This window comes from Balaenoptera physalus (assembly GCF_965194825.1).
Source record: "Balaenoptera physalus genome assembly, chromosome: 5".
NCBI lineage: Eukaryota > Metazoa > Chordata > Mammalia > Artiodactyla > Balaenopteridae > Balaenoptera > Balaenoptera physalus.
In genome coordinates, this window is record NC_138884.1 from 30,871,595 (window position 1) to 30,898,845 (window position 27,251).

Consider the following 27,251-nt stretch of genomic DNA (forward strand, 5'->3'; position numbering starts at 1 on the left):
TATATGTCCACAAGAAAACCAGTACATGAATGTTTATAGCAGCTTCATCCATAATCACCAAATATTGGAAGCAACCTTATCTTAGTTAACTTAGCGCCTTAAAACACCAAACATGCATTACTTCACAATTTCTATGGGATAGGAATTTGGGACCAGCTTGGTTGGGCAGTTTGGCTCTGGGACTCTCATGAGTTTGCAGTCAAGTTATCTGAAGTAATTAACTAAAAGCTTGACTAGAGCTGTAGAATCCATTCTAAGGTCGCTTACTCATTTGACTGTTGACAAAAGGCCTCAGTTCCCCACTGGCTATTGTCAGAAGGCCCTGTTTCTTCGCCACACCAACCTCTCCACAGGTCCCCTTGTTTCCTCACAAAATGGCAGCTGGCTTCCCCTAGAGTGCGTGATCCAACTAAGAGCAAGGCGGGGCCGCAATGTCTTTTATGATCTAGTCTCAGAAGTCACATACCATCATTTCTGCCATATTCTCCTCGTCCCAGAGACTAACCCAGACACAGTGTGAGAGGGGGTCATCAGAAGGGCATGAATACCAGGAAACAAGGATCACTGGGACCATCTGGGAAGCTGGCTACCATAAACCTAAATGTCCATTAACTGGTGAATAGGTAGACAAATTGTGGCACATCTGTACAGTGGAACAGTAATCAGCAAAAAAGGAACCAGCTCCTGATAGAACAATCACAAATGCATTATGCTAAGTGAAAGAAGCGAGACCCTAAGAGCTACATAAAGTATGATTACGTTTATATGGCATTCTGAAAAAGGCAAAACCAAAGGGACACAAAATGGATCAGAGGTTGTCAGGGGTTTAGGAGGGGGCAGAAGACTGACTACAAAAGGACCTGAGGAAATTTCTCTGAATGACAGAAATATTCTATATTTGTGATGTGCTTGTTAAAATTCATAGAACTATGGGACTTCCCTGGCAGTCCAGTGGTTAAGACTCCGTACTTCCACTGCAGGGGGCTTGGGTTCGATCCCTGGTCAGGAAACTAAGATCTCACATGCCACGCAGTGCGGCCAAAATAATAAATAAATTAATTAATTAATTTTTAAAAACTAAAAACAAAAAAATTCATAGAACTATAAACACAAAAAGGGTGAGTTTTTCTGTATATCCCCAGCTACTCATAGAAAGAGAGAGAAAAGAATCTTAAGGGGAAACAGAAGAGGCTTGAGTGGGAAGACACTACAGGAGACAACATGTAAATAGTAGAAGTTTCTGAGGGAAAAGTGACTACCAAATCAATAACATTATCATTAACGTTCCTCAAGCTAAAAAACTTTCTCTGAGCTTGATTCTACAGATTGAAAATACCCATCAAATTATAGGTTAGACAGATGAGAAAAGATACACATGTATCCTGGCACATCCTGGCAAAAGTCCTGAAGTCTAAGAATAAACAGAAAAAGCTTAAATGCTGCCAGAAAGGAAGAACAAGTTACTTAGAAAGTAAGAGAGACAGGCATAGCCTCCTTAGTTGCAACATGACAAAAAAGAAAATGGTAAAACAGGATCCACAAATTTTTGAGAGAAAAGGACTGCCACCCAAGAATTCTATCCCAACCAAGAGTAAAATAAAGTTATTTGGGGATATGTAATCACTCAAAAAATGTATCAACCACTTATCCTGTCCAGAGAAGTAGCAAAAAAAAAAAAAAAAAATGCTAACCAAATAACTGAATGATACCAGAGAGAGGGTAGAAAGAGAATTTATGAGGGACTTCCCTGGTGGTTCAGTGGATAAGACTCCACGGTCCCAATGCAGGGGGCCCAGGTTCGATCCCTGGTCAGGGAACTAGATGCTACATGCATGCTGTAACTAAGAGTCTGCATGCTGCAACTAAGTCTGCATGCCACAACTAAAGATCCCGAGTGCCACAGCAAAGATCACTGTACTGCAACTAAGACCCGGCACAGCCTAAATAAATAAATAAATATTTTTTAAAAAAAAAAAAGAGGGAGAGACCTTATGACATATGCAGTTAAACTGAAGCAGATACTAGTAAAGCAATTGAGAAGATATATAACAAATGAAAATCCAATTAGATTTATTTTAGAATTAAAATAAAGCATCTTAACAGAAAGAATATAAAAGTCAGTCCAGTGCACAAGAAAACTTTCAGCAGTTATTATGAACAGCATTTTTGTTTTGTTTTGTTTTACCTGGTTTGCAAGATGAGAGTGACCAAACAGCTTGTGACCCAATTTCCCGTACTGTTCCAGTCCTTTCCAACTGCTTAGGGTCAGCACCAGGAGGTGTCTTGTTTGGTGTGGTCATTTTAAAAATATTCTATGTAGAAAAAAAAAGAATATCCACATTATACCCAGACCTGAGCATCTTTCTACAAAAGGTAAAAGTAAAAATTTAATAGCCAAATCGATCACTAATATACCCTGGATATTAATCATCTATTTCTCAAAAGCAGTTGACATAATCACTGTAATTAAAAACTCTTGGGAATTCAGTTTTTGTTTCTAAAATATAACATATTATAACTTACAAGTTGTGCAAAGCAGCAGACTATAGTAGTCAAAGGGCACAGGATCAGGGTGTCAACTTCAGCCTCGCCTTTAACTAGCCTAGATTTCGGCAGGTCTGGGCTTTATTTCCTTTCCTGTCAAATGGGTTGATTTGATCTATAATACTATAATGCTATGCAGTTGTATACCTCTATGAGCAAAAATTCCAATCCAAATGAAGTTTTTCCCTAGAAAAGTCAGACTGAAATACTCTTATTCCAGGAATATGTAAATATTGGCCTACGTTTTAAATAATCCGTTAAGTGATGCAGAGAAAAATCACATCTGCTCATTAGTTGTCAAAAGCTCCATTTATATGTGCTCTTACCATAGAACATAAAGTCAGAAAAATGCCTTTAAGGTCTAGAAGTGAATAACTGGCCTATTCTAAACCACAAGTTTACTTCATCTTTCACATCTTTTGTTAATCTTGGTAGGCATATCCAAACGTGAAAAAAAAAATAGTGGATTGTGAACAACATGTAACACTGCTTCCGTAGTGCAAAGTTAGAGCTACTGAACATCGTTATACGTAAATGCTGTTACAAACCTGTGCCAAAAGGTCTGTATACCATCTCCTTAACACCTCCTGTCAGATCTCAGTTGTTCCCTAATCTCCACACAGGCACTTGATACTCTTTAAATAATAATAGACACTGGACTGCAAACTTCGGAAAGGCCTGAGGTTTAAACGCTCCATCAGCAATTTACTGAATGAATAAATGGATGAATGAATAGCTTCAATCGTAAAGTGTTTGCCACCTGCAAGTTAAGTAAGGTCTGGGATGAGACGATCAAACCTGTGGCCACGTTGCCAAATGTCCAAAAATGTCAAATTGTCCAAAACAATGGCCCATCTCTATTATTGGAGCAGAATTCAACTGCCGAACTTGGTACTGGACGCCACCAAGTGGATAAAGCACAGAACTCGGAGAAGAACGGGTTCGTGGGCACACCGTTCAGGAGCTGAGGCCAAGGAGAGAACGCCACCACGAGCAGTGTCTGGACCAGACTCTGTGGGTTCTGCTTGACACCTCTGCCCGAAGTGCGAGAATAGGCAGCGGCTAAGGATCCATTCCTGACCCACCAGCTTTGAGGAAATCGAGAGCGTAAAAGGAGATTGACATTCGGGAAGAGAACCCGTCTGCTTAAGCTGGAACCATTCTCCACTACGGGGAATGCCCACGTACTTACAGCTCGCAGACCCGGCTTGCCGCCACTCAGGTTTTCAGGAACCGCTGCAGTTCCGCGCCACTCCCACTCAGCTTCCCAGGCCCGCCTCGCTTCCCCAACAACGTCAATTGGGGTCGCAGCACAATGACGTCAGTCCCCCGCCGTCTCGCCCTACCTCCCTCCAGGGCTCCGCCCAGCGCGCCCTGTCGCGCACGCGCACTACGTCCCTGTGGCATGCGTGAGGCGGCGGCTGGGCACCGCCATTTTGGCCGGTGGCCGTAGGAACACGTTGTGTGGCCGAGAAGTGAAAGCAAGAACTGATTTGGCCTCTGCGTTCCCCTCCGCAAGGGGAATCTGTTTCTCCAGGTACGTGAATAGCCTGGAAGGGTTTGGCCTTTAGCTGTAGTCTGCCACGGTCTACACACCGTAGGGACGTTTTCCCAGAGCCTTTGGTTAGGCCTCAGGTGGCGGCGGTGGAGACGGCGGCGGCGCGTGGCAGCCGGCTTGGGCGAGACAGCTGGAACCGCCGGAGCGCGGGCGCCGCCGAGAGCTGGGGACGCCTCGCGCTTCCCTCCAGCTGACTCGGCTCTCTGCCACTGCGGCCCGCCACCCCCGCCAGGGGACACGAAGATGGCCTTAGCTGCCATCCCCTCAGTGGTCCAGCCTCCACTCCCCGCTTTCCCCCGCTCCTGCCCTAGGGCTGAATCCTACAGCCGCCTTCAGAACGTAGAGCGTCCCCTACTACCCCCACTCTTCCCCTGGCACCTGTGGAAGCCTTTTCTTCCGCCGTTTGGGGATTGTGGAATGAGTGAATTATCTTTGCCGCCATGAAGTCGAATCCTGCTTGTCCGCTCCCCGTCTGTAGACATGATGGCCAGACGTCACTGTTCGCACAGCAGCGTGTACTCTCCTGTAACCAGGGTTAGCTCAAATAATCTCCCAGGTGAACGCCTTTAACATTTCGGGTACGCTTCTATAGCACTTTCCCCCTTGGTGACTTCTCCGTCTTCTCCTTTATCATATCTTAAACTCCTTGAGATCAGGTCTTTACTGAAAGGCCCTTTATTTTCCCTTCAGTGGTTCGTGCATTGTAGGCACGACGGCTAAAGCCGATTCCCACATCCCATAAACTACGCAAGCCCGTTTTCTCATTTTTTACGGTAAAATCGTAAGAGTGAGAAATAGCCTTCAGAACAGTGTGTTTTGTTTTGCTTGAGGGTTCTTCGCCTTCTCTTCCACAGGACTGCTTACTAGGCATTTATGACAGTGGCATGTGTGTTGCAGTCCTCGGTACCTTTGTCCCTGATACTGAGAATATTCATTCTATACCATTTGCTTGACGATAATGCTTTGTCAGTGTTAATCAAGGGCTCTTATCTGTATCTGAACCAAAGAGTGTTGTTCTTGTTTTAGTGAAAAGCCTTGTTCTCCCCTATAAAAAAATTTTTTTAGGAAGAATATTTAATATAATTGCTGGTGTGGGGTAAGGAGAAAGCAGTTATTAATTTAGTGTCCCTTTTAATTGTCTTCAATTTAAGACTCTGAAGCCAGAGTTGTGCACCACTCCCAACTTATATGTTTTATAAAATTAATGACCTGCAATAGCATAGGTTAGAGTATCTCACATGACATAAGCATCATTCGTTAACAGCAACCTTTCAAATGTTTTCACAGGGTGTTAAAATAATTTTGGTCTTAGACTGCAGATGGTTTCCATATCTCACTTCCTTTTTTCCTCAGCTGGAATAATGACAGTGAAGGTCATTGTCTGAGTACCTATTTTTTAAATAAGTTTTTATATCTATCTATCTGTTTATCTGTTTATTTATTTATGGCTGCGTTGGGTCTTCGTTGCTGCGTGCGGGCTTTCTCTAGTTGCAGCGAGCAGGGGCTAATCTTCGTTGTGGTGCTCGGGCTTCTCATTGCGGTGGCTTCTCTTGTTGTGGAGCACGGGCTCTAGGCGCGTGGGCTTCAGGAGTTGTGGCTCGCAGGCTCAGTAGTTGTGGCTCGCCGGCTTAGTTGCTCCGCAGCATGTGGGATCTTCCTGCACCAGAGATCGAACCAGTGTCCCCTGCATTGGCAGGGGAATTCTTAACCACTGAGCCAGCAGGGAAGTCCCTTGAGTACCTATTTTGAGCACAGTTTTCAGATTTGAAATATCTTCAAGGAGTCAGTTACTACAGTCTTCCCCTCCAAGCTTTCATGTGCTATGTCTTTCTCATTGCAAAAAAAAGGAGGGGATCTTTCTTCTCAATTCTTGAAACTAACATAGAAATTTAACTAATAATAGTGTTTACACTGTTAATTAACAGTTCTACAAAGAATCTGTATTCATTTTTCTTAAATGCATTATAATTTATCACTTTTTTATATAAATCAGCTTATTAACCATCTCTGGGAGGTTTTTATTTTATAAAAATCACCTTTTACAGTCATTTTGTTTTTTAAATGGTTTGAAATAGTAGGTGAAACATTTTAGTAGTTTGGCAGAAATAAACTTTAACATAAGCAGTTTCATTGATAAATCAATGAAGATTTATCCCCTATAGGGGAATTCATCATGCTCATTCACCATAATTAATATGGTGTCCGGTTTTATTTTAATAGCTAACTAAAGAATCTTCAGTTTCTAGGGAGTTGTCACTTACAGAATGATAGCTTTTTTGTAGCAGTTCAAAAGTCATTTATTTTCTTCTTATTCTAATCTTTAGGAGGCTTGCCTGGACCTGTTTCTAAAGGTTATAAAGGGGGCTTCCCTAGTGGTGCAGTGGTTGAGAATCCGCCTGCCAATGCAGGGGACACGGGTTCGAGCCCTGGTCTGGGAAGATCCCACATGCCACGGAGCAGCTGGGCCCGTGAGCCACAATTACTGAGCCTGCGCGTCTGGAGCCTGTGCTCCGCAACAAGAGAGGCCGCGATAGTGAGAAGCCCGCGCACCGCGATGAGGAGTGGCCCCCACTTGCCGCAATTAGAGAAAGCCCTCGCACAGAAACGAGGACTCAACACAGCCATAAATAAATAAATAAAATTAAAGGTTATAAAGGGATAAAGTGAACCTGTCAGCATAACTGTTTATTACATAAAATTTTAGTCACCTTTTGGGTGATTTTTTTTTTTCAATAATACACTTTAGTGGATAACTGTCACTGTAAAATATTGGTAACTTGCAAGACTCCTGAAGTTGTTTTAACCTACAGGAAAATGATTTACTATGTCTAAATTCATTTTCTCATTTCATTCAACAGAAATGTTTGAGCTCCTACTATGTGGTAGGCACTGGTCCAGCCACTGGGATAAACAGACAGACAAAAATTCCTGCACTCATGATGGAGTACATTCTGCTTGGAGAGGGAAAAATATTGTCTGTGTGTGTAGAGAGAGAATATGTAAATGCATATATATACATCCACACAGTAAACGTGTACATATACCATATATGCACATATGTATGAAATATATACTATGTCATATAGTAGAAAGAGCTAAGGAGAAGAATAAAACAAGAGAGTTTTATATTTTTTGGTAATATAGCTAGAGAAGGCTCACTGAGAATAAACATTAAAGACCTGAAGGAGTGAGCCATGTGACTCACTAGGGGAAATAGCATTATAGTCAGAGGGAGCAGAAAGTGCCAAGACCCTGAAGCAAAGATTGACAACCATTTGCTTTAGCCATGTGAAAAACAGTGATAACCTGACAAGCTGTTTTGATAGAATGATGGGCACTAAAGGCTGGAATGGATTCCAGAGAAAATACCTAGAAAGAAATTTGAAACACTGACTATAGGCAACTCTTACGTAGTCTCGCTATAAAAGGAAGGAGAAATGAAGCAACGGAGGAAAATGGGGTCAGATAATGTAGTGTTTGAATGCTGATGGGAATAAGCTGGTGGAAAGAGTAGTTGATGATGTGAAAGACAGGAGAGAGAATTGTTGGAACATTCTCCTTAGCAGATATCTTTTAGTTTGCAAAGGGACTTAGCTGTGGAAATACATATAGTATGGTTGCTGGTTGGCATAGTTTCACTTACGATGATACTAGTCAGCATGGCTTTGTTTTTTCTCTTCCCATTTTCTGCTGCATGTGTGCAGGTGAAGAGTTGTGCTTAACCAGGATTATAAATAAGGGTGTAAGTGATTGACGACGGAATTTTAGGTGGGTACAGAGATACAAAGATACAAAAGGCTGAAGGACAGTGGAAATGTGGTAGAATTGAGAGATAGTGTTAGGTCTGAGGAATAGGGGAGTTCAAAGGATTGTTAGATTGTTGTGTATGAGAGAGGTGAACTGAAAAGATAGGAATGGTGGTGGGAGAATGGAGTATTTGAAAGGTAGGTTATGGAAAAAATGCAGTTATTTGTAATGACAAGGTGAAGGATTTGACCAAAGGAATGAATGGCTAAGGTAGGGTGAAAGACAAGATCACTAGAGGAGAGAGGTTAATGAACTGAGAGGACAGGCTGTTAATAGAAGGATCATCTATGAACATACTGAAATCACCAAGAGTTATGATAAGAGTTGTTAGAGTGGACATTAGCTATGGGCTGAAATTTCAAAGAATGGGAGGGAGTGATCTGATGGTTGGTAAATGACTAAAGCGGGGGGATGACCTAAGAGGCAAAAGTGGCTGTTTTTAGTGAGAAGGGAGAGATAAACGTCTGGGAGCGGTACTGAGGAGCAAGATCTTTTCCTCCCCTCCAAGCCTAATGATATTGAGGGGGTATGAGAAGGACTGGAGAGTTCTATATGAGGAAGCAGTCTGTCAAGAAAAATCTAGATAGAGGATCACAGTCATGGATAGAAAAAGCCAACAGAATGTCTTTGTTGGTCAATAATCTTTTGGCTTCAGGTTCTTTCATTACATATTGTAATAAACTGGAGTAGTAAGGCACTTTTTCTAATTACTTACTTTAATCACATTCTAAGAAAATTAATGTCTATCACTAAGCCCAATATTATAAAAGATTAAGTTAACTTTGACTTCAACTACATAATTGATGGTGCTGTTAAATATCAAGACTTTCAAAAGCTCCAAAAGTGAGTATATACATATAGTTACTTGGTCTCCTTTTCATTTCAGTGCTGTTAACATAAAATTCATTATGGCCATATTGTAAATTCCCAGGTAAAGCAGTTTTTACTTTTTCCAGTTGACCAACATGATGGTTACACCCTTAATAATTATTTGCCATTTCCATCAGTAGTGCATTGTTGTCAGTTGGCTAAGCCATGAAGTGATGCTTAGTTTGAGGGAGGAAGTAAACACCTTTATCATATGTATGTTTTCATGTCAAGTCTTCCTATTCTGTTTCATTGGTCTGTGTTCATACAGTGGTATCAGCATCAATTACTGAGGCCTTATATCATTTTTTTCATATGTCAAGTGTAGGTTCCCCCTTCCCCCTTGCTCTTTTCCATTTTCCTGGCTATTACTACTTTTCTTTTTGCATAAGAGCTTTAGATTTGATTTGTCTGATTCAGTTTTTTTTTTTCTCCTTGAGATTGGATTAAATATATAAATTCAGGGAAGGTTGAAATCTCTGATATTGACTATTCTTTATTGTGGAAACTGAGACAGCATGTCATTCTACTTGTTCAGGTTTTTTGTGTCTTTCAGTGGTATTTTGAAAGTTTCCGCACATGTGCATATATATCTTGTTAAGTTGATCCCTAGATCTTTTCTTTTTTCTGACTGTTGAAAGTGGTATTTTTTCCTTCTTTATATAAATCTTCTGATGAATGGAATATATGTAAAATTTTGTTTTTCCAACCGTACCAAATTATTTTATTGCTTTTACTAGTTTTTTTTAACTAGTTCCAGGTATTAATATCTGAATATAGTGATAACTTACCTCCTCCTGTCTAACTTTTTATGCCTGTGACTTATTTCTCTTAACTAATTGCATTGACTATGCCATAATTTTGTTAATTTTTCTTTAATAGAGGAACTGGATATTCTTACTTCCTTAGAATTATGGCGGATAAATTAACAAGAATTGCTATTGTCAACCATGACAAATGTAAACCTAAGAAGTGTCGGCAGGAGTGCAAAAAGTGTTGCCCTGTGGTTCGAATGGGTAAGCTGTTCTGTGGATCATTTAAGGATAAGAGAAGGTTTTAAAAGAAATACACTGTCTTCATGGTTCTCTAGGCTTTAGTATATACTTTTCTCCTCCGTTAGTTTCTTTAAAATGTAAAAATAAGACCAGATTTTGTTCTAAATTTCTTTTAATGCTTTGTGACTAAATGATCCTGTTTAAGTTCATTGAATACAAAATCAAACCAGAGTTCAAATTACTGAGATTCTTACTGTTCTACAAAATCCTATGGTTACTTTAAGTCATGAAGAAAGGACTGCCAAGATGTTTGTATTGATATTTGGTAGTATTCTCCTTAAAAAAAAAAAAAAGCTTAATATGAATGACTGTTCATGAGGTTTTGCTATATTTTCAAGATTAAATAAATTTACGACCATTCAGAATTGATGAATTGTTGGTAGTCTTTAAGGGCTAAACTAAATAATTTTTACTTTAAATATACTAGTGAGGTATAAGCTTACTAAATCTTAAAAGAAAATTTAGATGTCATGTGTTACAGTCTACCGTGCTATTCAGAAATTCCATTATTAATATCCCTAATGCCAGGTTTAATTTTGTCTGTGTATTAGATATCCACATAACCTTTGGGGAGCTTCCCTGATTTAGCTAACGTATTTCATTCCCTTATCTGGTGTACATTACCATTTTCAAGGCATATTTTATGGATTATATATTCAGGTCAGTCAGCTTAAAAGTAAAGCTGTTTTAGGATCTGCCGTATTTTTATTAGCATATTTTCTTCCCGTAGTAGATTAAACAAGTAAGCATATTAGAGTCATCTCTGCCTTGCTTGACAAGAGTATTCATATAAGTAGTTAAGTTCAGTAATCTATACAAAGCACTGATTTAAGACGTTATCTCAAATGTATTTCTTTCTGTGGCCTTTGTTTTTAAAAATTTGATTCTATATGAAAATTTGGAGCCAGAATTGCCCAAATAACCGTGTTCAGAAAATTAGAACATCAGGAGAAATGACTTAATTCTGTCTTTTCCTTTGCCAGGAAAATTATGCATAGAGGTTGTCTCCCAGAGCAAAATAGCATGGATTTCTGAAACTCTTTGTATTGGTTGTGGTATTTGTATTAAAGTAAGTGATATTTTATTTATTGGATCAAATTTGTAACCTAAAAATGAAATCTAAAAATTCTGAATACATTATAACTATTTTTAAAGAGCCAAATATAAAACACTGAATAAAGAATATAAATTCAGAAAAATCGTGTTCTTATATCAATATTATTATTGCTTTTTCAATTAATTAACCACCCCACTTAACAGTTATCCTTAAAAAATAATAATAAAATAAAAGTTATCTTTGCTGTATGCAACTTCGTAAAGCCATTTCCAACCAAAATTAATTTTTTTCACCCTTTTATGAGAAGGACAATCTCCAAGTCTTTACCAGAACTTTTTTGAAATATAAATACAAAAAATATGAGTCATATTACATAACATTTTTTTCAAGCCTGTGTTTAATTTTATTTTTTAAATTTATTTATTTGGCTGTGCCAGGTCTTAGTTGCGGCTCGAGGGCTCCTTAGTTGTGGCATGCAAACTCTTAGTTGCGACATGCATGTGGGGTCCGGTTCCCTGGCCAGGGAACGAACCCGGGCCTCCTGCGTTGGGAGCACAGAGTCTTAACCACTGCGCCACCAGGGAAGTCCCTGTGTTTAATTTTAAATTCACACTTTTAAATAAAAATGGACACAGCCAAAAAATTTTTTTAATTTAACTTAATCCTTAAGTACTGCTTTTGCTGCGTTATGCATTCTTCTATTGTTGGATTTATCCCAATAGTGTAATTTTTCAAAATACCTCAGTTTTTGTTACATTGAATGGTTTGAATAGGGCGTTTTACTAAAGAATGATGGATTTCCAACTTTAGTTCATAAAAGATATTTAGGAGCCAGTGTATAAAGTTCTTAAATTAGTTATTTTTATTTACAGATAACATATTTTAGAAAGATTTCCCAAAATATGGATACCACCTGTTATTTTTTCTAATAAGGCTTGTGTATTTTACATTGGTTTCTGAATCCTCAGTTAAGTATCCAGAAGTACCAAGCTTGGTACCTGAAAGCGTTTTTTCTTGTTTTGAAAATATAAGCAGGAGTTATTTCTTCCAGCAAATACTTACTAATCTTTTTTTTTTTTTAATAAATTTATTTATTTGTTTATTTTTGGCTGCGTTGGGTCTTCGTTCCTGTGCGAGGGCTTTCTCTAGTCGCGGCGAGCGGGGGCCACTCTTCATTGCGGCGCGGGCCTCTCACTGTCGCGGCCTCTCTTGTTGCGGAGCACAGGCTCCAGACGCGCAGGCTCAGTAGTTGTGGCTCACGGGCCCAGTTGCTCCGCGGCATGTGTGATCTTCCCAGACCAGGGCTCGAACCCGTGTCCCCTGCATTGGCAGGCAGATTCTTAACCACTGCGCCACCAGGGAAGTCCCCTTACTAATCTTTTATTATCTGCCTGCCAGTGTTTTGGGTGGTGGAAATCTTATTTTGAACAATATATTCGATTTTATTTTCTTTCTTCACTGGTATAGAAAAATGAGATTCCAGAATTTGGGGTATGCACTTCAGTGGCTGAAAAGAAACTGATGTGATGAATTGTTTGGGGGGTTGGGGCGGGTAGTGTATACCCCCTGAACACTAAGATACTTGTAATGCACCACATATATGAGCGATGTGGCTATTTTTTTCTTTGTAGATTAAGAGAAGTTTAAATTACCTGCAGCCTATAAGCATTTTATGTACATTGATGGAGTAATAGAGGATTCTGTAAATGGAGGTAATTCCATTTGCAAAAAAAGTCTCGTGTAAAGAATTAATAATTTTTGTTAGAGGTTGGTGATTATTTTGCTAGAAAACAAACAAGAGTTTTGCTTTTTAAACCTCTATGTTCTTATAACTTAGAAAATGGGAATTCCCTGAAATCTTTATATACAGAGACTTTTGAATTAGTCCTCTGAGCTCATTGAACAGTTCTGCCAAACAGATTTCTAATCTGAGGTTATACTCTTTGGTTGTACCTTTATAGTTGTCTGTACTTCTGAGAAATTTTTCTAGCCATGTTACCACTCTTAAATCACCTTCCAATTCTTGCCATTCTTGTTCCTTGGGCATTTATCTGATTGATAGTCACTTATTATTTGAATAAGTTTTTCTATGAGGTTTTTTTTTTTTCCTAATGTGAGTTTACTCAATTGGAATGTGAAGTATCTTTTTCGTATGGGATGGTTACAAATCACAATGGAAAGACGTTAGTCCTTGCTCTGTGCAAATACTATGCTAGCTGTTGTTGGGACATAAATAGACCAAGAAAGGTACAATCCATGACCTTAAAGGACTTTACAAGGTAGAAAAGGAAGCATACAGAGACAGGAAGAAGGAGATAAAGGGAAGGCATTTCTCATTGACTGAATAGGGAACTGTATGCTCAATAACCGTGTTTTATCTTGCTCTTAACCTTCTCATACAAAAGCCTCCAGTTCTGTAAGGTTTTTCAGTAAGTATTAAACACATTAAATGTCCAGGATTATACCAGTCACGAGGGGGAGTACAGAATTATTAGATATGATTCTTGCCTTCAAGGAACTTAACTTTTTTAAGCAAAGGATAGGAAATGAAACAGTACTTTACGTCTGTGTGAAACTCCCACTTTTGGAAGATAAATTATAAAAATTTCTTCATCTGTTCATTTTAGTCATGCCTATATTTCTAAAAATTAACAGAAAACTAATTCTTTACTTTAAATAACAGAAGTGCCCCTTTGGCGCCTTATCAATTGTCAATTTACCAAGCAACTTGGAAAAAGAAACAACACACCGATATTGTGCCAACGCCTTCAAGCTTCACAGGTATATTTCCAAGTCAGCATTCTTCTTTGCTTCAGTCAAGAGTAAATCCATTTGGAATTTTCAGAAAAATAACAAAAATGGGAAAAAAGTGGTATTAACTTTTGCATCCACTAAAGCAAAATACAGTATTATAACATCATGCAGAATCATATTGTATATGTCAGTGGTTCATTCTAGCTAACATTAAAATTACCTGAGGGTCTTTTTAAAACTACTAATGCCCAGGTAATTTCAGCCCAGTTGAATTACATCTTATCTCTGGATGTACAGTCTGGACCTTAGTAAGTTGAAAAGGCTCCCAGTGATTCTAATATACAACTGGGGGTGAGAATCACTGTTGTTAATAATATCCTTATCCCCAAAATTACTTTTAAGGGAACTCATCTTGATTTTATTTATCTATTAATCTCATAATATACAGAGAATATTACTCTGGACTTCGACGTATATTGTTAATAACAGGCATTCTTTGAGGTTTTTAATCTGCTGAACACTAATATTTTGAATCTAGGAGTCTAGATTTAATGAATAAAAAGGTATTTCTCAACCTGCCAGCTTTAAGGGGCCTACTGCAGCAGGGAGAATGAAGTGGAATATTTCTGGTTGATGTGGCACTTCTCTCCTTGTAAGTAAATGACAGGCCAAAAAAAAGAAAGACAGTGTGAGGTTGCACCTGCTATGCAATTTTCTACCAAAGCATTTTATTATACATTAAAACTGAGCCTTATATTGTAAAGAAAAATTGTTACTTTAGAATAGACTTTGAGTGAAAGTTGAATAAGTAAAATTTGGAGTAATATTAGTCGTGGATGCATTTCTAACAACAGTTTAAGTTAATCTTGGCTGCTGTTTTTGTTTTTTCCTAATAGCCAATAATATCTGGCATATATCTCTTTTGGCTTATTAATGAATGTGTGTGGAGTACAAGTGCATTAAAATACATCATTCTGGTATTACGTCACTTTTTCTACATAAGTCTGAGTTGTCTTATTATTTTTGTACACTTACGACAGGTTGCCTATTCCTCGTCCGGGTGAAGTTTTGGGATTAGTTGGAACTAATGGTATTGGAAAGTCAACTGCTTTAAAAATTTTAGCAGGAAAGCAAAAGCCAAACCTTGGAAAATATGATGTATGTATTACCACCTTATAAAAATGAATGTCTTGGTTCAGTTTTATGAGGCTATGAAGGAGAGAGTATGTGTGATTTTATTTTTTAATGTTCTTACTTTCAAGATTATTTGTGGAATTAATGCTGAGAAACTATAAATGAAACTCCTTTTTAGGTAAAATCTGTTTATGCTGCTTAATTGATAATTCTGAGCTTTCGTAAACTGTTATGAGTTGGTGTTTCTTGATTTGAAATTAAATCCACCTCTAATATTATCTTAGAAGCAGAGGTATTCTATTTGGATATGTGTTCTATTTTGTATAACATTCATCCTCTTTGCAATTATATTATTAAATTCAGATAATTATATATATATTTCTAGGACCCACCTGATTGGCAAGAAATTTTGACTTACTTCCGTGGATCTGAATTGCAGAATTACTTTACCAAGATTCTTGAAGATGACCTAAAAGCCATTATCAAACCTCAGTATGTAGACCAGATTCCCAAGGCTGCAAAGGTTAGTTGCTTTTTAGGAGGAATTTAGTGGGTATTACAAATATTGGTGGACATATAAAAGATAAATCAAAGTAAACTTGTTTTATTTTGTGACTCTTTTTAATAGTGAAGGAATTTTAGTATTGAAGGAAAATAATACTATTTCTGATATATTATGGCAGGGGACAGTGGGGTCTATTTTGGACCGGAAAGATGAAACAAAGTCACAAGCAGTTGTATGTCAGCAGCTTGGTAAGTGTTTATTTTGTGTATGTGTTTTAATAGGCCCTGAACGTAACTCATAAAGATAGGTATCTTTATATGGATTACTGAAATAAATGGAAAAATCTCTAGTAGTTGTCGTATTTTCAACAGAAATATTCAAACGCAGAATGATTTGCAATATACATTTTATCCTGAAGAGGTAAAATAAAATAACATTGAACACAATGCCTCTATGTTCTTTGTAGATTTAACCCATCTAAAAGAACGCAATGTTGAAGATCTTTCAGGAGGAGAGTTGCAGAGATTTGCCTGTGCTGTCGTTTGTATACAGAAAGCTGATATGTAGGTTACTTTATACTTTTTGTAAATCTTATCCTTACTTTAGAGTTTTTATTTATAATGCTGCTAATAGAGCAGTGGTTTGAGAGAAATTAATAGAAAGAGTATCTAATATTCTAACTTTGAGGTCAGATGTTGAAGCAGTTGTGCATCCATTGCCCATTTCCCTGTTATTCCATCAGGGGTAAAAAATTCATTTAGGTAAGTACCTTACAACTTACGGGTTCTAGAGCTCTTTAATCTGAAGTCAGCTGTTTATTTTGTAAACTCTTTTTATACATTAGAAGGACATTTTTTTAAGATGAAGCTCTCCTACCAGGCCGGCAAGGTTTTCCATAGCTCAAGTGGAAAATCAGGTCTTTTAGGTTATCCTAAATCAGGGTGGCTTGTCATGTGAGAGAGAAGAAGGAAGTGAAAAAGGCAAGTTTCCTTTCTACCTTTTAATGCCTTTCTTCTCCCAGATATTTTTTGCTCTCATCTTTTTCCATACTTCTACTCTGGCATCCAGTGCAGGCTAGTTTTTCTCCATAAAGTATTCTGTAATTCTGGGCAGAGCCCTCCTTTCCAAAAACTCTGTCTGCTTTAGTGCAACCGACTTTAGCCAATTAAGAGAGCCCTCTGAATTACTTCGGAATATATCAGAATATTTTTCATGAGGAGATAACAGTTTGTAAGTTAGCCTAATCTGGGAGTCTCTCCCCAGACTTGATATGCAGTCCTGCCTTTTGTAATTTCTTTTCTTCCTTCTACTTCTGAACAGAATACAGAAATTTTTACCATTATGGGGTGGGCTCCTCATTATTATAAGGGGATTTTTGTTGTTGTTAAATCAGAAACTATATCTCAGTGCTTTAAAATAACATGCAAGATAGAATTTTATCATACTTGCCTTTCAAATTATTATGTTTGCTTTTCTTTTTCATAGTTTAATGTTTGATGAACCTTCTAGTTACCTAGATGTCAAGCAGCGTTTAAAGGCTGCTATTACTATACGATCTCTAATAAATCCAGATAGGTAAGTACAGATTTGGTATATGCCTGTGCTGTTTTGTTTGAGGAGTTTCACAAAGTTTAAACACTGGGACCATCAATGTCACATACGTGTGCGTGTTTTCCATCTTAGTCATTGGAGCTATCGCTTGAACTTACCTTCCTCTATCTAGAAAAGAGATTCTTAATGCAAGATCCATTTACTACCATACCTGTTTCCAGGGAGCCTAAGAATACTCTGTAGTGATATGCAAATTTTGGCATATATGTATGGATTTCTGGGAAGCAGATCCTTAACTTTTACCAGATCCTCAAATGGATATGTCACTCATACACACAATTTAGAACAGAGTAATTCTCGTTTCCCAGGTCTTACTGAGCACAAGGGAGTTCTTAAAAACTTCTGTTAAGTAATCACAACATCCTGTATTTATAGGATGCTTTTGTAGTTTGCAGAGTTTTTATATCCATTATCTCATTTGCGCCTCAGTAATCTTGTAAGTAAGAATCTAGGTGGTATTCCCATTTTGCAGATGAAGATGTTTTAAGGTCAGAAAAGCTAGTTATTTCTAGGTTTCAAATTTATGATATGGCAAGAACCCAGGGCTTTTTTCTGTTCCTCTCTTTAGTAGCTGATTTAATTCATAGCTAATCTTACAAGAGAGCAAGAGAAATCCCTAGGGATCAAAAACCAAAGAGAGAACTGTAAATTACAGGAGAAGAACAAGGATGGCTTTCCTGAGGGGACGTTGCTTGTCTCTGTAGTAAGTCTTGAGCTTTAACAACCACTTGTGGGCAAGAAGCAAGGCCTTGTATTGAATTATCACACAAAGTGCTGGGACTCTCAAACGACTGCTTTCTCAGCAAAAGAGGAAACACAGGAGGATGTCAAGGAAACATACACCTGTCACTCACTAAGATCCTTGGACATGGAGGGCTGGCTCCCCTTCGGATCTCTTTAGGGACCGGCAGCTCACAGGGGTGTGGAATTGAGATGTATGTAATCAGGGCCGTCTAAGAGCCATCCGTGTTAAGAGAGTCATATAACAAGAGGGCCCTGGAGTCTTCAGTTCTGTGGCACCTAGATGAAGCAAATACAAAACCACTCTGGAAGCAGATGCCCGCAACCCTGGTCACACAGGATTTCTACAGGTCAAGGCTCAAGAGCTTTAAGCCCAGGGTTATAATTGATAGGAGGAAACTGTCTACAAATGAGTCAGTAGACACAACAAACAGCAGAATTTAGACTTCAGGAACTTCGAGTGACATTCTCAAAGAGACTGTAAAATAATATTTAAAATAATTTAAAACATGAAGATTTAAAACTCTAAGAATATGATACTACAAAAAAGCAACAGGTAAATGTTTAAAAAACCCAAACAAATCTAGAAATTAAAAGTATAGTCATGACATTGAAAACTCACTGGACAGATTAGACAGGTTAGGTACAACAGAAAAGAGCGTGAGAAACTTGAAAAGTTGGTCTGAGCAAGTTACCAGAATACAGCAGAGAGAATGAGATTGAAATACAGAAGGGAGGTTCAGAGACATGGAGAATGGGATAAGAGAGAATAGAATGAGAAGATGATTTACATATATCTTAATAAGAGTCTGAAAAATAAAGCTATGAAAAGGTCATGGCTGGGTATTTTCCAGAATTGGAAAACTTGACTCCATAGATTCAAGGAGCAAATGATCCATGTACATACCTTGAAGTAAAACTTGGAATATCAGTGGTAAAGAGACAGTCTTAGTTGAGCCAAACTGTAGCCATAATTTTCACTTCATACATAGACCAGGGCATTATGATAGCCTCTTTGGGGAAAGTAAGAGTATAAAATGTCCCAATATTCAGGGACTTCAGGATAAGGTAAATTAAAGAATACACACGCAGTCAAGTCAGTAGTTCTCAACCCTAATACCTTTTTATAAAACATTTTTATATTCCTTTGTTTTACTGAAATGAATATCATAGATATTATCTACATTTACACATATTTTTTTTAATACTACATAATGCTTTAACTGTAATAAAAAAGCTAAAAGGATAATAATTTACAACCAGGTGCCATGTATTTCAATATTCAGCCAAATCACTACATTCTATATTATGAGAGGGCAGTAACCATAGTTGTAAAAGGGATAACATGCCAAAACAGGTTAGATTGACAAAGCGAAGAAAGTGATTGTTAGACATTTTCTCAGATGTGCTGGGTCTCATTTTTATAGGTATAGGGTCAAAATAATCTCTTTGTAGTAATAGACTGATAATAAAAAGTTACAGGAAGTATATCTGCATCCTGAAATTCTATAACATATCAAGGCATACATTTAGTCTTTAATGCTGTAAAAAGATTTTGAAGCTCATATCCTCTGATAAACAACAAGAAATAGAGGATGGATTAGAGAGGGGAACAGTAATGCGAGAGGAAGGTTAAAAACCAACAGATAACCCAAAATTAAGTGTAGGGTGTAAATTTTCATAGCATAGATTTCTCATGATGCAGATTATTGTTTCTTCCCAAACCCTCAGAAAATAGAGTGGCTCCCCTAAATCTTTTTTAACATTTTGGACTTCTGCATAAGCTCCATTTGAAAGTAGGGAAGGCAGGAGGTGTGACTTATTTTTTTCTTCTTTTCAAAGCACATTAAAAGCCACTAGATAATAACTATGCTGCCTTATACTGGGCCTTGAAGATTTTAATGGTGAAAAAGCAGAGAATTATTCCAAATAATGGAACATTGCCAATAAAGATACCAAGGCAGGATAAGTATTGGCCCACTTGGGTGATTTGCCATTTTTATTGATGCTCAAAAGCTTATTTGCATATTAAGAAGGGTGTTCCTACTGGAGGTAGACTTGGAGGTGAACCATGAAAAGGTTATGTAGAATTTCAGCAGATGAGGATTTTAGATAGGATTTTAGACCATTGAGATGATAGACCACCCTTAGACACACAGGGATGGAAGGGTAGATTATTCAGGAAACAAGGAAAGAGCCATTTTTCAGTGTGTCCTATATATAAATGAAATAAAAGAAGTACAGATGCTGTGGTTCATTTGACCAGTTTTTCAACTTTACAGTATTGTGAAAGCAATACACATTCAGTAGAAACTGTACTTCAAATTTTGAATTTTGATGTTTTCCCAGTCTGGCGATAGGCAGTACGATATTGTCTTCTGATGCTGGGCAACGGCAGCAAGCCGCAGCTTCAAGTCAGCCACATGAGCACGAGGGTAAACAGCTGGTACCCTTAGAACCATTCTGTTTTTCACTTTCAGTACATTACATGAGATACTCAACACTTTATCATAAAATAGGCTTTATGTTACATGATTTTGCCCAACTGTAGGCTAATACAAGTGTTCTGAGCACATTTCAGGTAGGCTAGGCTAAGTATGATGTTTGTTAGATTAGGCATATTAAATACATTTTCAAATTACGATGGGTTTATCAGGGTGTAACCTTATAAATTGAGGAAGATCTATAGTAGCTAAAGTTTTGGAAGGTCTTAAAAGAAAGTCTGAAGATGTATGTGTTTCATTTGGAACTGAGAGCCACATCTGGGGACCTGAAGAAAATGAGGTTTGTTAAAAGCCTATAAAAACATTGATAGAAATGACAGCCTGAATTAGAATCTAGATAAAGAAAGAAAAGAATGAATTAGGCATGCTTGACAATTTAAACAATATATGATTGCAAATAAAATTGAGTCTTTTTTTTATGGGAGTAGTGATTCCATCAATAAAAATATGGCTGGTTTTTATTTGTACAGGAAGCTGATAAATTAAATTAGAATTTTAGGTGTCTGTAGGACATTGCTTTTTGAACATCTTGAGCTAAGTTGAATAGGAATAAGATGCTGCATAAAAGCTTTATGATTATTATTTGCCTAATAGTTTCTATACTAGCAATACTTTTTTCTTACCACTTGAAAAGTCATGTCATAGCCCATCCCGTTCATAAAGTGCTCCAGTACACACACTAATCTATTTTCTTTCTTACCGTCACTAGATTTTTATTACCTGTAAAAACATTTTGCTAATGTAGTGTTTTTTAGTATTGTTTCATATCTATTCCTTGTCTCCACAGCTAAAGTGAAAGTTCTCGGGTTGAGGATTCCGTTGTATTCTCTATGCATTCCTTACTACAGCTAGCATGAGACAGGACAAGTAGAAGGGTTTAATGCATAAGTTGAAGAGCATAATAAACAGTTTAGAATAGGTCTGATTTAAATCTATTATAATTGTTTCTGCTTTGTAAAGTTTATTTTAAAATATGTTTTTTATTAGCCAAACATTTATTTCATATATTCATACACTATCTCATGTTAACTTTTTTCTTTTAGTTTAGGAAAACAATTTGAAGTACGAACGTTGATAATGAGTCTTAAAGAAAATGTTTTATTACTTATGCTTAATATGGTCTTTATGGTTAATTTTTTAAAAATATATCTATCTTCCTGAAATTTACACTGTAGTTTTTTAAAACACTATGTAAAAGTTTTAATTATAATTAAATATAATTTTAATTATATATATTATATTACATTTTAAAATAAAAATCTATGTTGATTTTCAGATATATCATTGTGGTGGAGCATGATCTAAGTGTATTAGACTATCTCTCTGACTTCATCTGCTGTTTATATGGCGTACCAAGTGCTTACGGTGTTGTCACTATGCCTTTTAGTGTAAGAGAAGGTAACTTGAAAAACTTTTCACAATGCTGTATTCTCTTTCACTCTAATGCTTAGAAAATGTATTGCTGTTGATGCTAAGTAGTTAAGTGTTGCTCTCGTATTACTTATCCAAAACTCTGGCCTTAAGGAATTTAATCTCCCAATAGAATATACATATATAAGGTTATATACATCAGTTGTTAAACATAACCTATGTCTTTTTGTAGAAGTTTTTGCTGTGGGTAAAAATGCTTTATCAGTTTCACTCTGTTTATGTATTTGCTCTATTTATTTGCTATATTAAAAGTTTCTTTTATATTTTGGCCTCTGCAGCATCACTGTACTATTTGTCATGTTCAGCTTTATCTTTGACGGGCCAATACCAGTAGGAAAACTCTTAAAATTCATTTAGTGCATCTTGTTTTCATGTTTCAAATTTATCTGTAATCTGTATCCTAAGTTTGTGAAACTAAGACTATACAAAAGTCTAATAAGATAGTTAAGTATATTATAGTCTAGTAAGTGACTAAAATTCTAATAAAATAGCTTAGTAAGTGTATTTTCACTTACTCCTTTTACTTTCAGGAAAGAAGGACTCTCTGGTCTCTCTTTTCCATGTCTCTTCCCTAAGCAGGTTAGGCAAAAGTAAAAACTAGCCTACCACTAAGTGGCTCTTGAAACAGAATCAGTGCACTTGCTACCTGGTACACCTTCTTCCTTTTAATTTCTTTCCTGTTCCCCTTCACTGCTTCCTCATTCCTATTTTTACTTTTTTACATTTCTTCTCTCCAGCTATGCCTTAAGCTGGCAATCTAGAACACCTAAAAGGACTACTTAGTCCATATCTTGAAAAAATACCGTATTCTACAAGAATAATTATTCATGTAGCCTTATAGCTCCCTAGGTTGAACAGGCTCTTTTTTTTTTTTTTTTTTTTTTAAAGCTGTCTCTTCAAAGAGATTGCTTTTGAGTTACCTAAGAAACTTTTGGAGAAAGAAATTATATTGCATCATACTCTGCATAAAAAGGCGGTGGTAGCTCTTTTAATTTATAAAAAGTGTATAAATAGTTTAAGGTGTGGGGAAGGAATTTCTCTCACGTCCCTATCTATACATTTGAGATAGGTAGGCATTTTAAGGGAAAATTTGTGAGATTGCCCAGTTTTCTTTCCAGTAGTCTTTAAGAGATGATATCAGAAGCAATTAATGTTTTACTCTCCTCAGTTAGCAAGTATTTATTGAATGCCGACTCTGCCTAAAGTAGTTCTAGAATCACATTGATGATAATGACATGGGTACCTGGCAATCACTTTTCATAATTCCATTTATAGATGCCATGTCTAAAGCCTATGCCATGAAGTAGTTCCTGGTGAGGTTTTTAATGTACCCTATCTGTTAAAACAATTCAAGTAACAAACTGCACTTAATCTTTCTGCTTTCCTTTAATATACTGAAATTAACACATTATATGTAAAAGCTCTTTATGAACTGTAAAGGAATTTTAGCTTGAACTCACTTTTAAATTGGCAAGAGAGACATTGCCGTATTAATGTATAAAGCTGACTTGTTAGTGTTTTTTCCACAAAGTCACTTCTCTGAGCTTTCATTTTCTTACCTGATGAATTAGGCACTTGGACTAAATGGCCACTAAGGTTCCTTCAAGTTTATATTTTTATTTAATTTTTGGTTTTAATCTGTTTAACCCCACATTTGTAATTTTTAAATAGTTTAAGATATAAAAATGCTAATTTGGGCAGAATAAACACATATGTTTATTCTGTCAGTAAATATTTATTGAACACCTGTGTTCTAGGCTGAAAAGGCCTAGATGTGGTTCTTAATTGCAGATGACATGAATACTATCCTTAGACTTTCTTTCAAGACCTTCTGAAACTTCACCTACTGTCCTTCTCTTATAAATAGTAAACACTTTAAAAACAGATCTTTTCACTGTTTCCCAAATAATCCACTTTTCCATTTCTGTGCACCTGCCATTGTGGTTCTTAACAACTTCAGTATGGAGGAATTTTCATGTACAGTATGTTAGTTTACTTTCAGTTATTAAAATCTGTTTAGATAATGGTGTTTGTACAGTGAAGCCAAAAAAAAGGTTAATGAAATTAGTTTGTTATTATAAATTTCTTTCAAACCTGCGAAGTTAATCTGAAAACAAATGCAGTAAATCGTAACTTCAACGTATGGTTATGTCTCACATGAAAATGAATATTCATAACTTAAATCGTCTTTAAAAAATTATTGCTCAAACTATTTTAATTTATTTTATGTCAGTCTGAAGATATTCCATTTTACTTGTCATTTTGTAGAGAAAAATTACAATTTTTTATTTTAAAATACAGAAGAAATGGCATTATAGGCTTTCACATAATATCTGATGGAAAAAATCTTATAAAAATCACGTAATAATGAAAAGTTATGCTTTGTGTATAAGGCACGTATGTACGCATGAATTATTTAAACTTGGCATTAGGTACGTGAAACACTGTTGTCACACTGCATGCTATAAATCCACAGAAACTTAAATCTATGCATAGATTGCTCACAAGAGAGCCTAGGGTTTTGGCTTTTATATGATAATTTATTTTTGTGGAAAAAGTTTAGTCTTTAAGTGATCTTTACTAATCTATTTCAATGACTTTCCAACAGGCATAAACATTTTTTTGGATGGCTACGTTCCAACAGAAAACTTGAGATTCAGAGATTCATCACTTGTTTTTAAAGTAGCTGAGACAGCAAATGAAGAAGAAGTTAAAAAGATGTGTATGTATAAATATCCTGGAATGAAGAAAAAGATGGGAGAGTTTGAGCTAGCAATTGTAGCCGGAGAGTTTACAGATTCTGAAATCATGGTGATGTTGGGGGAAAATGGTAAGTTTTCCTTATTTTGTGATATTCGGAAGTTTGTTCTGTTTATCCAGTAACTGAGTGTTAATTACTCCGTGAAAAACTCTGACTCAGTTATAGGTCTGGGAGCTGGATTGAATTCCTACATTTCTCAGTGTAGTTCACATTTTGTGACAACATATGATTTAATCTGTCATTTAATCGAGTTCATATTTCTTACTTTGTTTTCATAACCTTCAGTGAGAATAAGATTTTTTCTAAGCTGGTTTTTCTATGTATAAATTGATACGAATAGCACTTATTCATCTTAGAAACTGACTAGGAAGGAAAGGATAAATTTGTAGTTCTGAAGCAGTCTAGTTTAAAATGTTTTCCTTGCATTCCTCCACTTGGAACCTTTCTTAATTTAAATTTAGGCTAATCTAACTTTGTAAATAGTTGTATTACCAACACTTTTTAGTAATAGATTATCGTCATAAATATAGTTATGAAATGAATTTGAGTGCCAAATATCTGGTATTGCTTTCATGATTTTTAGAAAAAGATTTGAATTGTGTACTTACAGCTTACAAAACTGTAGAAGAAAAAAATTTTATGAAGATTGTTGCAATGTATCAGTTTTTAGTTAACAGGAATTTTGAGCTTGGTTGCAATTAAATATTTCATGTAACTGGCCTTTATGATGATGGTATCAATCACAACAGTTATTGTCCTGTCTTAACAATAAATTGTGTGCATTGATATTTTAGCTAAGTAAGTCTTTCAAGAACTAACCCAAGACTTTATAGACCCACCCTTTGTTAAAATGGCCGTCATAAGCTTTAAATAGTCTATATTCCTCCTAATTAGTTTAGAATGATACTTGAGAGATGAATCATGAAAGTTCAAGTATTTTTCTATATAACCTTCAGAATTCAGTAGTGTCAGTGTATTTGTTCAAAACTAATTTCTCAGCTAAAACCGATTAGTACATTAGTGATTTACTATAAATGTGAAGCATCTTTCAAGTCAATTTTTTGTATGTTGTGTTGCCAGGTACTGGTAAAACGACATTTATCAGAATGCTTGCTGGGAGACTTAAACCTGATGAAGGAGGTACTATTGTAATATTGAGTCTTTTTACTCTGTTCCACATAGTAAACTTTGAAGATCTGGGCCGTTTTCAGTGTCTTATTTATTTGTATTACTTTGCAGGGGAAGTACCAGTTTTAAATGTCAGTTATAAGCCACAGAAAATCAGTCCCAAATCAACCGTGAGTTATTCTGTTATTTTGTTATTGAAGAAGAGTTTATATATATATATATATATATATACCTAGATCATTAATCTTACACTATATCAAAATTTTTCTCCAAATTAGTTTCTGTACAGGTGTAATAAGGTGGCTAAGGAAGATCTTAGGACTACTACAGTCCTTTATTCATTTCCACTGCTAGGAAACTCGTTTAAAGTCTGTTTGGAATCTTTTTCCAAAATAAATCTTCAAAAACTTAATGTGTTTTGGTGCTGCAAATGACATCAAGAAAGTGAAAGGCTACCCACAGGACTGGAGAAATTATTTGCAAATCATATATCTAATAAGGTACTCGTATCCAAAATATATAAAGAACTCTTACAGCTCAATTTTTAGATGAGCAAAGGATTTGAATAGACATTTTTCCAAAGAAAATATACAGATAGCCAATAAACACATGAAAAGATGCACAGCATCGTTAGTCATTAGGGAAATGCAAATCAAAACCACGTTGAGATACCACATCACACCCACTAGAATGACTTAAAGCAGAAAGACAATAACAAGTATTGCTGAGGATGTAGAGAAATTAGAACCTCATACGTTGCTGGTGGGAATGAAAAATGGTAGAGCCACTGTTACTCTGCCATAAAAAGAAATAAAACACTGATACATATTACAATATGGATGAGCCTTAAAACATTATGAAATTAACCTCCTTTGATTTCTGCAGGTGTTGTAATGAACTAATTAACTACAGTATCTATGCTCAGTACCTCAGTACTCACTCATGTTGGGAATATTTGAGATGGCTTGGCTTACAAGGAAAATTTTATCATTGATGCTTTCTATAAGCTTAGCTTTTAAGTTCTCAAACTCAGCCCTCTCCTCAGATAACAACTTAAAAGACAGCTTAAGTTCATCCCTGTCATATTATTGTGCATTTTGTGTTAGCTCACAGATTGCTGAAGATTACTTGATACCCATAGTGACCTTTAGAAGTATTCCTAGTCTCTAATGATTTCTTCCCTGAAACCTTCATCATTTACTACTTTCAAATTTTAAGATTTTTGTTTTGTTTTCTTTTTAACTTGGACATGGTGGGTTTTTAATTTTTAAAATCTCAAAAAACATGTCATAGCTGATGGATAAGCATCAAAATACTATCGATATCTGTTGGTGGCAAATTGATATACTTTTGCTGTGTAGCTTAACTTTCTCAAGATTCATAATTAGAGTAGTTCTGTACTGAAATAAAATTTCAATATTTTTCCATTAAAAACAGGGAAGTGTTCGCCAGCTACTACATGAAAAGATCAGAGATGCTTACACTCATCCACAATTTGTGACTGATGTAATGAAGCCTCTGCAAATTGAAAACATCATCGATCAAGAGGTACTCTAAATAATTTTGTTGTTTTATCATTTTATTATTTTAAACTTTGGATGTCTCTACATGGTTTACTGAACTTCTTTTGCAAATAGGTGCAGACATTATCTGGTGGTGAACTGCAGCGAGTAGCTTTAGCTCTTTGTTTGGGCAAACCTGCTGATGTCTATTTAATTGATGAACCATCTGCATATTTGGATTCTGAGCAAAGATTGATGGCTGCTCGAGTTGTCAAACGGTAATGTCACGCTC

At 36.4% G+C, this 27,251-nt stretch overlaps 2 protein-coding genes across 8 annotated transcripts in view; one reads left to right on the top strand and one right to left on the bottom strand.

The window, feature by feature from the left end:
* ANAPC10 (anaphase promoting complex subunit 10) overlaps positions 1 to 5,367 on the bottom strand; it is a 106,484-nt gene extending 101,117 nt beyond the window's left edge. For 2 of the 4 annotated variants that reach the window (XR_014264086.1, XM_082463474.1), the window contains exons 1-2: positions 3,737 to 3,868; positions 2,186 to 2,312 (exon numbers count right to left, since the gene is read on the bottom strand). Coding sequence is in view for 3 of the 4 variants with exons in the window: in XM_082463474.1 (XP_082319600.1) it covers positions 2,186 to 2,300 (115 nt within the window). In the remaining variant the exon portion in view is untranslated. Of the gene's footprint in view, positions 1 to 2,185; positions 2,313 to 3,736; positions 3,869 to 4,480 lie in introns of those variants that run through there. The other 2 variants (XM_082463476.1, XM_082463475.1) reach the window with 2 other exon arrangements.
* ABCE1 (ATP binding cassette subfamily E member 1) overlaps positions 3,929 to 27,251 on the top strand; it is a 36,688-nt gene continuing 13,365 nt past the window's right edge. The window contains exons 1-16 of one of the 4 annotated variants that reach the window (XM_082463394.1): positions 3,963 to 4,081; positions 8,796 to 8,840; positions 9,659 to 9,792; positions 10,815 to 10,900; positions 13,572 to 13,669; positions 14,683 to 14,800; positions 15,162 to 15,299; positions 15,460 to 15,529; positions 15,748 to 15,844; positions 16,767 to 16,856; positions 21,414 to 21,535; positions 24,177 to 24,398; positions 25,410 to 25,469; positions 25,569 to 25,627; positions 26,895 to 27,005; positions 27,095 to 27,237. In XM_082463394.1, the coding sequence (XP_082319520.1) occupies positions 9,690 to 9,792; positions 10,815 to 10,900; positions 13,572 to 13,669; positions 14,683 to 14,800; positions 15,162 to 15,299; positions 15,460 to 15,529; positions 15,748 to 15,844; positions 16,767 to 16,856; positions 21,414 to 21,535; positions 24,177 to 24,398; positions 25,410 to 25,469; positions 25,569 to 25,627; positions 26,895 to 27,005; positions 27,095 to 27,237 (1,517 nt within the window). In that variant the 5' untranslated portion in view covers positions 3,963 to 4,081; positions 8,796 to 8,840; positions 9,659 to 9,689. Of the gene's footprint in view, positions 4,082 to 8,795; positions 8,841 to 9,658; positions 9,793 to 10,814; positions 10,901 to 13,571; positions 13,670 to 14,682; positions 14,801 to 15,161; positions 15,300 to 15,459; positions 15,530 to 15,747; positions 15,845 to 16,766; positions 16,857 to 21,413; positions 21,536 to 24,176; positions 24,399 to 25,409; positions 25,470 to 25,568; positions 25,628 to 26,894; positions 27,006 to 27,094; positions 27,238 to 27,251 lie in introns of all 4 variants that reach the window. The other 3 variants (XM_082463397.1, XM_082463396.1, XM_082463395.1) reach the window with 3 other exon arrangements.